General features: G+C 67.9%; 1 protein-coding gene across 1 annotated transcript; it reads left to right on the plus strand.

Moving 5' to 3' along the window:
- The first annotated feature begins 5,666 nt into the window (after nucleotides 1-5,666).
- NAB2 (NGFI-A binding protein 2) lies at nucleotides 5,667-10,700 on the plus strand. The gene is made up of 7 exons (XM_067529679.1): nucleotides 5,667-5,895; nucleotides 6,936-7,750; nucleotides 8,095-8,228; nucleotides 8,933-8,984; nucleotides 9,360-9,489; nucleotides 9,730-9,930; nucleotides 10,361-10,700. Exons 1-7 carry the CDS (start codon nucleotides 5,823-5,825, stop codon nucleotides 10,453-10,455), a joined length of 1,500 nt encoding a protein of 499 aa, XP_067385780.1. The 5' UTR covers nucleotides 5,667-5,822; the 3' UTR covers nucleotides 10,456-10,700.
- The last annotated feature ends 144 nt before the right edge of the window (nucleotides 10,701-10,844 follow it).

Here is a 10,844-nt window from a genome sequence, read left to right on the forward strand (position 1 = left end):
GCGTGTCTGTGGGCTCGGGGCCGTAGGTAATCAGCACTGGCCCCACGAGCCAACGGGTCGGGCGCTCTGCTGAGATTCAGGATACCTCGCTTCTGTCCCTGTGGCCAGGGGCAGGTCATGTCCCTGCTCTGTGCCTCAGTTTCCCCCTTTTCTATTGAGCCAGTGATCTCTTTGGCCTCTTAAAGTGTGTCTGTCCAGTGGGGCTTTGATCTCAACTGGGGCCTTTAAATGCTCCTTAAATAAGCTCTTTGGAGCAGGGGCTGTGTCTTCCTGTGTATTCGGACAGCGTCTAACCTACCTGGGCTCTGTCCCTGGCTGAGGCCTCAAGTCCAGATGCTGCAGACTGCTGCCAAATAATAAGGAAATCATCCCAGTAGATCAAAGCAGGGACTTGTCCCTCACGCTGTTTTTTTGCTCTGTCCACCAGCCTTTACTGGAGCCCCAGGGTCCGTGAGCTTTTCTGACGAGATCCCCAGCGTGCGGTGCTGCATGTGGGGACGCCGAACAATTTCATGGAGAGCCTCGGGCCGCATTCGCCCCCGGCTGCAAACTCCACTCAGGCGACCGGACATAGACCAGGGGGGCGCTTAGGCCCCGTCAGAGCAGCAGAGGTGGCCCCTGAAAAGCTGAGAAGAAGCCGGGTTCTCTATACCCCAACGAGGAGCAGCCAGCTGTTTTTCCAGCCCGGCCTGCAATGTCCGCTGCCTTTGGGAGGCAGATAATTTCCAGCATAGCAGCTACGCAATTCCTTACTTTAAGTGGGGAAATGCAGATAATTTGGGCTAAAATAATATAGAGCCTGTGCCACTGGATTTTGTGTGTGTGTGATGCCCTTCCTGCGCCTTTTCCAGTTTTCCGGCTGTTGGAGCTTTTATTCTGCATTCAGCCCCGCAGTGTCTCAAGACGGGCTCTGATTAGACACGGCTGCTGGCTAGAACAAGATGCAACAGTGTGCCACAATCTAAAATAAGGCAGAGCAATGAAACCTGGGGCTGCAGGAGGTCAACTGATGAAGGCAGGGGCTCAGGGGTAGAAATGCACCAATGTCCAGGTGCAGGATGGGGATTTTTGTCCGCTCAAGCATCTGGGGGGCCACCAGGCCTAGTGGTTAGATGACAACAAAACTGCTGGGATGGGCCGATGAGCTGACACAATATGACAAATCCTAAATTCGCCCCACGCCCGCCCGCCTCTCCCCAAATCTCATTCCAATGTAGCGAATGAATAAAGTTCCAGCTGGTTTCCCAGTCCCTGTTACCATCATAATGGGGTGATCCCGCGCCATCTGCCACAGGTGTCCAGTAAAACCCACCAGCCAACGCGCCGGGGTTAGGGTCAGCCCATGCAAGCGGCCGTGCCCACCTTGCCCATGGGATCGTGACGTGCCAAGGCTGGGAAAAACACAGGGCCCCACAGCAAACAGCAGCCGGCGCTGCCATGAATCATACTCTCCGGGCAGCCTCCCCCAGCCTGTGCTGCTGCAGGCAGCGTCTCCCCGAAGATGCAGCTGTGAAGCACGGTGCCGCCTGGCACAGGACCGAAAGAATTGTGACTGGCTGGGGCACAAGGTGCAATTCACGAAGCTTTTCCCTGCCTGGAATTGAAACGCAGGGGCTTTTCTCTGAGGGTAATTCCTCTAGGGGAAGGTGCAGGGCAGGCAGTTTGTAGAGCCCAGCATGGGCGGGGAGCATGCTGTCTGCACGTCTTTCTCTCCCTCCCACTCTCTGCTCCGTTCGCCGCTATATTTTGTGCTCCCTGCTCTGTTACTCACCGTCTCCTGTGGCTGGGTTGGAAATTAGCTAGGGGGTCCCTGCAGGGCCCTACCTGGGGTGTGGCGGAGGCGTGTGGACACAGATTATTATTATTATTTAGGGCCACACCCATTCAGGATCAAGCACTGCGGGGAGAGAGTCACTGTCCCAAAGCGCCTACCACGGGCAAGGGGTGGGAGAAGGGAAACTGAGTCACAGGTGGGCTGGAAGGAGGAACTTAACCAAGGCCACCCAGAAGCTCTGTGGCAGAGCAAGGAAGAGAAACTAGGTCTTGGAGTTGGAGGCCAGTGTCCTCTCCATTCGACCAGCTGCCTGTCCGGTAGAGCAGAGGTATTATTTTTATTGGCCTTTGTTTTATTCTGAACCAGGTGTGTAATTATTAATAATTTCTTTCTCTCGTTTCATCCCCCCCCCCGGAGCCCAAACTGCCTTCCAAATAAACTCCCATGTTTTGTAATTCTGTACCCGAATCGCTGTGTCTGCTGGTGAAATACGCTGCCTGTGGAAAAGGGGACAGCAGCTGTTTATACAGGGATCTCCCCCCCAGCGCTGTGATGCAGCCACCTCTGGAGTGAGGCATGGCAGCTGTTTGCAAGGGGACCCCTCGCCCAGGGCTGAAATGCAGCTGCTTCTCAGATGGAACGCAGCAGCTGGCTGACAGCGAGCGCCCGGGCAGGGAGCACAGACCGTGATGGTTTCACAGACACCACCCTCCTTGTCCCCCCTTTTCTCAAGAGGAGGGGGGAGGGGAAGGAGTGTGAGGAAGGGCTCCGGGGGGGGAGGGGCAGCAGGGAGAAGGGTCAGAGGGGGGAGATAAAGGGGGCATTGGAAGGGAGCGGGGGAGGGGATTCTTGACGCTCCTGCTGTTCCCAGCCCCCCACCCGGCACTTTAATGCCAAATATTTTCTCGCTCAGGGAACTGGCAGGGCCGTACCCACGCACTGCCCACAGCACTCGCTGGCTCACTGGGCCGGGCCTTTGCTTGCTTCCCGCCCCGGGGCTGCTGCGCTGGCTGGGAGTTCGCCCCCCCCAGCGTGACAGGCTGGGGCAGTCGGGGGGCTGCAGCCCCAGCTGGGGGGGTGGGGGGAGTCCTCCCTGCTTACCTGCCCCCTTCCACACCAGCTCCACCATGAGCCCTGCTTGCCAGGGCTGCGTGTGGGGCTCGCCGGGACGCTGCCCTACAAGCAGAGGCGGGGGAGTCTCTCTGCTCCCCAACCAAGCTGCCCCCCTCATCTTGCGGGGGGGGGAGGGAGGGGGCTCACGGCCCAGGAAACTCTGCTGACAGGAAAGAACCCAGGAGTCCTGGCTCCCAGCCCCCCTCTCCTCTCCCAGAGCTGGGAGCAGAACTTAGGTGTCCAGACACTTGTGGCCCACTCTAACCAATAGACCCCACTCTCCCCCCGAGCCAGGACTCCTGGGTTCTCTCCCCAGCTCGGGAAGGTCTAGCGAGTCACAGCAGGAAGGCAGGGGGGCAGCTGGGAACCAGGAATCCTGGGTTCCCTCCCTGGCTGAGGGAGGGGAGTGTGGGCCAGTGGTCGGAGCAGGAAGCGGCTGCACAGCACAGGGAGTGGAGCAGTGAGAGGCAGCGTCTCTGGGCTGCAGGGGCTGTTGGTTCCCCCCCTCCCCGGGCCTAAGCCCGTGGGTGGCCACCGGGTTCTTGAGGAGCCAGCTCCGGCCGCGTGGGCAGGGACGTGCGTCACCGAGGGGGCGAGGAGCACGTGGGAACGGGCCAGTGAATTCCAGCCCGGCCAGCCTGAAATAGCTCCCGGAGCCATGGGGGATTGGCCGGGGCTGGAGATAGGAGGCAGAGCCAGGGACCTGTGGGCCCCACATCCCTAGGGGAGGGGGGGCTAAACCCCCACATCCCTCTAGGGACCCCGATCTCACATCCCTCTAGGGAGTGGAGATGTGCTGGGTTCACATGGGGGTCTAGATCCCCACCCGTCTCTACATCCCCCTGGGGTCACCCCAAGCCCCACAGCCTCACCAGGGCCTGGAGCAGCTCAGATCCCACCCCTCCCCCTGCAGGACTCCTGGGTTCCATCCCCAGCTCTGGGAGGGGCTTGGGGTCTAGTGGGTCTGCCCCCTGGAACAGCTGCTGCTCAGGGTTGAGGGACACCGGGAGAACTGCGGGAGCAGCGGGGGGCTGCAGGTTGGGCTTGAGGGGCTCCCGGGCTGAAGCGAGCGGCTGTGGCGGCAGTGCAGAATTCGATCCCTCTGGTTCCCGGCTGCCCCCTTCGCGGCCGGCGTGGGAGGCTGTGCTGCGGGGCCCATCTGCCTCGCTCGGGGCTCTCCGAATAGAAACCAGCCCCCCCCGGCAGTGTCTCCTATATTAAAGCCAGGAGGAAGAATCCAGCCCGCGCGTGAGACCCACTCCTGGAAAGGGGGGGCCGCTGCCGCTCCCGCCCCGGACCTGGCCGCTCCCACACCCCGCCTGGAGAGGGGGCTGCAGTGATCAATGGCATCTTGCCCCCGCTGGGACTGGCTGGCGAGGGGCTGCAGGGAACCCTGCCCCCCTGGAACACGCAGCAGGGGAGAAGGGAAAAGGTATCAGTCAAACTGTGCTGAGAGGGGGCAGGGAGCCCAGGGCTGGGCGAGCAGGGGGCTGCGGGTCGGGATTGAGGGGCACCGGCAGAGCTGGGGGGCAGGGAGCCCAGGGCTGGGCGAGCAGGGGGCTGCGGGTCGGGATTGAGGGGCACCGGCAGAGCTGGGGGGCAGGGAGCCCAGGGCTGGGCGAGCAGGGGGCTGCGGGTCGGGATTGAGGGGCACTGGCCCTCGCCATCAACCACCCCTCTGCCCCGCAAGCGCCAGGCCCTCGGCTCCAGATCTGCGGGCGCTAGGCAGAGGCCCCGGGGAGCCGGAGGAGGCGAGGCGGCTCCTGAGGCATGACGGGGAGTGGGTGGGTTTGGGCACCCGCCAGGCAGCCCCGGCCCTGCCGTCGTACTGAGCCACCAGCCTGCGCCAGGGACCCGAGCAGGGATATAAATAGGTGCCGGAGCGACGTGGGCACAGAGGAGCCAGGGGGAAGGAGGAAGGTGGGGGGGGTCACAGACAGGAAGAGAGGGGGAGGGGTGGTTTGGGCAGGGGGGTGTGGGATGGGGAGGTGGGTGGCATGGCTGGGTGGGGGGGGGCTGGGATTGGAGGGGAGGGGAGGAGAAGGCCACACAGAGCAGCTGCTCACTAGCCCCTGCTGGGGTGCCCATCCCTGCTCCTCAATTCACCCCCAGCCCGGCCCGGCCCGGCCCTCCACCTGCAAGAAGGGGCCGGCCGGGCGCCCCCATAACAACCGCCAGCTCCCGGGCCAAGAGGATTTGGGGGAAGAAAGAAACTTAAACGCAAGAGGGAACCAGCCCCTGCTTTGGGCCCCTTGGCGGGGGCTCTTCAGACACGCCCCCCCCCCCGGCCTCCCAGCCCGCCTAGCACCCTGCCGCACCCCGGGCTACGAGAAGGCGCCGTGACCCACACGGCCTGGGGGGAGAAGGAAACACCCGTGCCCAGGCGGAAGTGGGGGGCTCGTGCAGGGGGGGGCACCCTGGCTTGGTCTGGCTGAGTCTCAGCTCCCCCCCCCCATGGCCCTTGTTCCCTTGGGGGTGATCCCCCAACCCCCTGGGTCTGCCCCCGTGTCCTGCCCTGCCTGGGACGCTAGCACCCCACAGCGCTTCCTCTGCACCCCTGGGGATGCCCCCTGCCTCCCCCTTCCCCTGGGACCCGCCGCACCCTCCTTCCCCGGCCCGGCCTGCGCCCCCTTCTCCTGGGGACCCTCTGCCCGGCTCCGGGGCGGGGGCGGGGGCCGGCGGAGGGAGGCGCCGCTGGAACCCGCCCCCGGAGCCTCCCACGCGCCGCGCAGCGCAGCCGGGCGCTGCTATTTCTCTGTAAATCCGGCGTGGGCGGCGCGCAGAGCCGAGCGCAGCGCAGCGGCCGGGCGGGCCGGGAGCGGGTCCGGAGGCAGCCGAGGAGCGGCCAGCGCCGGGCACGGGGCATCGGGCGGCGCGATCCAGCCGGCTCGGGGCCGCGGGGACCCCGACAGAGCCCCGGCCCCCGCCGCCCTTCATGCCCGGGCGGGGCGAGCGAGGCGCCGGGGAGCTGGAAGCGAGAACGGCCGGGCCCGGCTCCAGCCAGGCCGGTAAGCGGGGGGGTGCGGGGGGGGGGGGGGGTTCTAGTTTCCTTGATGCTGAAGCAGGCGGGTCTCCAGACAGCCGGGAGGTCGGGGGGGCAGCTCCCCCCATGACTCCGTGCCGCTCCTGCCCCCCCGCTCGCCACGCTGGGCTGCCCCGCTCCAAAGTCAGCCCCGAGCCGGGGCGGGGGAAGCGGAGCATCTCGGGACTGCGCCCCCCCCCCCCCCGTGCCCCACATTGCTGCTCCGAGCTGCTTGCGGGGGGGGCTGGGCAGCGGGAATAAGGCGCCTGGGCTGGGAGCGGGGGGGTCCCTGGGGTGGTTCCTTCCTTCCTTCCCCATTCGGGGGTGGACCCTTCCGGATGCAGCCGGGGACCCCCCCGCAGGCCACCCCCCATGGGCACATCCGTGCCACAGAGCCCCAATGCCACAGTGCCTGGGGGGCCATAGTGCCTGGGGGCCGGGGCAGCACCTCTGTCAGCGGGGGTCTGTCCCGCATGCATGAGGGGAGGCTGGGGCGGGGCAGCGTGGGATGCGGGGTGCGGAGAGGTTGGGGGGCGCAGTGTGGGGTGGTGGGTGGCGTGCAGTGCTGGGGGGTGCAGCTGTGCAGTGCCGGGTCGGGATGCTGGGTGCAGGGAGGTGGGGGGTGCAGTGCTGGGGGGTCAGGGCCCTGGTTGCAGTGCAGGAAGATGGGGGGGCAGTGCAGTGCAGTGCGGGGGGGTCAGTGGGGTCGAAGGCAGTGGGGAGGTGTGGCAGCCATGCAGCGCAGGGGGTTGCAGGGTGCTGGGTGCAGTGCGGGGGAGGGGTCGGTGGGGGGAGCGCGATGGGGGGTTGCAGGGCGCAGTGCGTGGAGATCGGCACCGTGCCCCAAACCCTGACCACGTTCCACCCCGCAGCCTCCGCCGCCCCCCGGGCTGGCTCGGGGACCCCAACTCTCCTGACTGCGGCGAGCTCGGGGCGACGGCCGGCGTCTCCACTTGCCTCGACGCCCCCCCCCCCACTGCTCTCCCACTGATGCCCCCCCTCTCTCTCCCTTCCCCCCCCCCACAGGCCTGCCCCTGGCCATGGCCCTGCCCCGCACGCTGGGCGAGCTGCAGCTGTACCGGGTGCTGCAGAGGGCCAACCTGCTCTCCTACTACGAGACCTTCATCCAGCAGGGCGGGGATGACGTCCAGCAGCTGTGCGAGGCGGGCGAGGAGGAGTTCCTGGAGATCATGGCGCTGGTGGGCATGGCCACCAAGCCGCTGCACGTCCGGCGCCTGCAGAAAGCCCTGCGGGAATGGGCCTCCAACCCCGGCCTCTTCAGCCAGCCCATGGCCACCCTGCCGGCCAGCGGCCTCCCCTTCTTCAAGCTCTCCGAGAGCGGGGGGCGCAAGTCGCTCAGCAACGGCCACCCCAGCCCCGGGGAAGCCCCGGGCAAGGGCGGGGGCGGCGGGCTGGCCATGCCCGCCGCCCGCAGCCCCTCGGAGCCCGGGGAGAAGCTGTCCCCGCTGGCGGCCCCGCCGTGGCCCGGGCGCAGCACCCCGGAGTCGGAAGGGGGCGGCGCCGGGGCGGAGGAGGAAGGGGGGGCGCCCCCGTTCTCGCCGGGGGGCGGGGAGCCGGGGGCCCCGGAGCCGCTGGACCCGGAGCTGGGGCGGGCGGTGGCCGAGGGCGTGGAGCGGCTGCTGCAGGGGTGCCCGCGGGGGGGCGAGGCCGAGCTGCGGGCCCTGCTGAAGCTCAACAAGAAGCTGGCCAAGGCGGTGGGGCACATCTTCCAGATGGCCGACGGCGACGGGCGCAAGGAGGAGGAGATCCGGCGGCACAGCGCCATCTACGGGCGGGGCGAGGCCCGGCGCCGCGAGGGCAAGCAGCTCACCCTGCACGAGGTGAGCCCCCCCCCCCCACAGTGCAGCCACCTCTGGGGTGGGGCAGCCTGGGTCCGACTGCAGCTGTCCCTGGCTGAGGGCGGAGGGGGGAGCGGGGGGGGGGGGGCCAGGACTCCTGGGTTCTATTCCTGACCTGGCCGGCCCTCCCGCTATTTATCCTGCCTTTGGCCCGCCCGTCCCTGGTTCCCGTCTCTCTGCCCCTCGCTGGGGTATCCAGGCTCCTCCGGTCCCGTCTCCGCCGCCGCCCTCCCCTTTCCAGACTAATGCTGAGTGCCCGCCCCCGGGGGGGCACGTATAGACTCACCCCTTCCCCGGCTAACGGCCTCCGTCTCCGGCCCCCCCAGCTGACCATCAACGAGGCGGCGGCGCAGTTCTGCCTGCGCGACCACACGCTGCTCCTGCGCCGCGTGGAGCTCTTCTCCCTGGCGCGCCAGGTGGCCCGGGAAAGCACATACCTGTCCTCGCTCAAGGGAGCCAGGTGAGACGAGCCCCCCCCCCCCCCACTCCCTGCCGTGGGGTGCCCGTGCCAGGCTGAGCGGGGGGGCTCCCTTGATGCTGGTGCTGCTCAGGGCTGGGGGAGGAGGGGGAGCAGAGTATGGGATGGGGGCGGCGGGGGAGGGGTGCATGGGGTGGGGGCACAGAGGAGGGGGGCGCAAGGTAGGAGGTGAGGGTGGTGGGGTGAGGCGTTGGGGGAACAGGCTGTGGGGAGACCTCAGATTCCTGCCCCCCCCACACACACACAGATGTTCAGCCGCCCCCAGCGCCCCCCCTTCACACAGGGGAATTCCTCCCTCGCCCCGTCCCACCAGCTGCCCACCTGCCCTGCGGCCGGTGTCTCCCCCCCCCCCCCCAGCCCCCGAGTTCCTCTTTCACTTCGGGTATTTTCCACCTGACCCACGGCCTCCTGGGGAAGGCAGGAGCGAGGGTGCCCTGGGGGGGGGCGGAGGTGTGGGGGGGAGGAGGGTCCCCAGGAAGGCCCATGGGCACCAGGTTGCAAGCAGCAGCAAGGGGCAGTCAGGGCTGGGTTAGGGCAATGGGGGGGTTGGATTAAAGCTGCCCCCCCCCCACGCAGCGCTGCATAGCTCAGTCCCCTGGATCTGGGCCCCGGACTGGTCGCTCCCTCCCCCCCCCCCAAGTGAGGGGCTCCCGGCCCCTGATGTGGTTTGTCCTGTTGGTTCGCAGGTCGCACCCGGAGGAGAGCGGAGCCCCGCAGCCCAAGAGGGTGAAGCAGGAGGTGGGCACTGGGGGGGGTTGGCAGTGTGTGTGCCCGTGCACACGTGTGTGAGCACGCACGTGTGTGAGCACGGCCAGGCCCGTGGGTGCTGCTGGGGTCCGTGCGGCTGAGTGTCAGGCAGTGGGGACCACAACTGGGTGGGGAGGGGGGAGGCAGGGAGCTGGCCAGGGCGGGGTTCCCAGCCCCCACGCAGGCCCCCAGGCCATGTCTGCCGGCCACGGTGAGGGGGGGGGGGCGTTCACCTCCAGGCCTGCGCCCCCTCCCAGCTCCCTGGGCCTGCAGAGTCAGTGGAGCTGGGTTCAGGCAGCGCCACGGCGCCTCCAGCCGACCCCCCCCCCCCCGCCTCCAAACTCTCACCACCTGCTCGCCCCGCAGGTGAGTGACCAGGGCCGCCCTGAGCCCCTGCAGCTGCCGGGGGGTCGGAGTCCTACGCCCCCCTACAGAGTCAGCCTGGAGGAGGACGCAGCCAGCCTGTCGGGAGAGAGCCAGGACGGGCACCTGCAGGGTGAGTGGGGAGCAGGGACCCCCCCCATCCCCTTCTGCCTTGCATTACTGGGGGTAGGGGGCAGGCTCCCCATGCTTATTTCCCCCCCCGGGCCACCAATGGCTGGTAGGGAGGAGGCAGAGAGCCCGCCCCCCCCATGCATCCACCCCCCCATCTGTTTTACTGAGGGGCAGAGACAGCAGCCCCTGGCACCTGCCCCGTATCTGACCCCCCCCCCACCGACGCCTGCTCTCTCTCCAGCTGTGGGCTCCTGCCCCTGTCTCACGCCGCCCCCCAGCGCCGCCCCCGACCTGCCCCTCGGCCTGCCCTCCCACGGGCTCTGGAGTCGCCACATCCTGCAGCAGACGCTGATGGACGAGGGGCTGCGCCTGGCCCGGCTGGTGTCCCACGAGCGCCTCGGGCAGCTCAGCCCCAGCCGGCCGGGCAAGTCGCCGGGCCCAGGTGAGCTGGAGCGAGGGGCAGCCGGGGGGGGCTGCGGGTCGGGATTGAGGGGCACCGGCAGAGCTGGGGGGGGCGCCTGGGTCTGGCTCTGCTGTTTGCTCTGAGCCTCGCCCGTTACTGAATGGAAAGAAAGAAACAATGGTGGAAATTCTGCCACACACACCCCCCCACCCCAGACATGAGAGGAAGGAAGCGGGGGTGGGAGGGGGGCGGCAGGGGGCGGGGGCTGCTGACGTCTGGGGAATCCCATTGAATCAGTGGGGAGGGGTGTTTCCTCCTGAGAAGGCCAGGCGGGTGGGTTGATCCTGGGGGGTGCCCGGCCCCTGCCCAAGGCCTGCGGGCAGTTTAGGGGGGGGACGGAGGCAGATGGTTTCCCCCCCCCACCCCCTTTACTCTCCCCCAGGCTGACCCTGGCCCTGTCTCCCCACAGAGTTCGAGGAGGGGCTGGCGGAGCGGGAGGCCCCCGCCCTGGCCAAGTCCCGCCCGAGCAGCGTCAAGGTGGAGCAGGAGACCAGCCGGCAGTGAGCTGCAGCCCGCCACGCAGCCGGGGGGGGGCCCCCCGGAACTCTCCCCCGGCCCCCCCCGCCACGAACCAAGCAATAACGTGCCCCGCCCAGCCTGTGCACGTCCCAGGCGGCCGCCACCCCCCCGTCCCGCTTCTCTCCCCTGGGCGAGTAGCAGCCCCGTGACTGGGGGGCAGAACCGCAGTGCAGGCCCCGTCATGATCCCATCTTGAGCTGGAGACCCCCCACTTTCCCGTCTGCCCCCCAGAGAGCCGGGGGGGGGGTACCAGGCCTGCGGGCGGTGGGAGGCTGGAGCCGGCTGGCCCTGAGCAATATCCCCGTGCCCAGGGAGACGGGCTGCTCGGGGCCCGGGCCTGGCGGGGTTAATGTAAGCGGCTGGTCACGTTCCTG

Source organism: Emydura macquarii, unplaced genomic scaffold, assembly GCF_026122565.2.
Source record: "Emydura macquarii macquarii isolate MOO-44397 ecotype Brisbane River unplaced genomic scaffold, CSIRO-AGI_Emac_v2 contig_2994, whole genome shotgun sequence".
Taxonomy (NCBI): domain Eukaryota; kingdom Metazoa; phylum Chordata; order Testudines; family Chelidae; genus Emydura; species Emydura macquarii.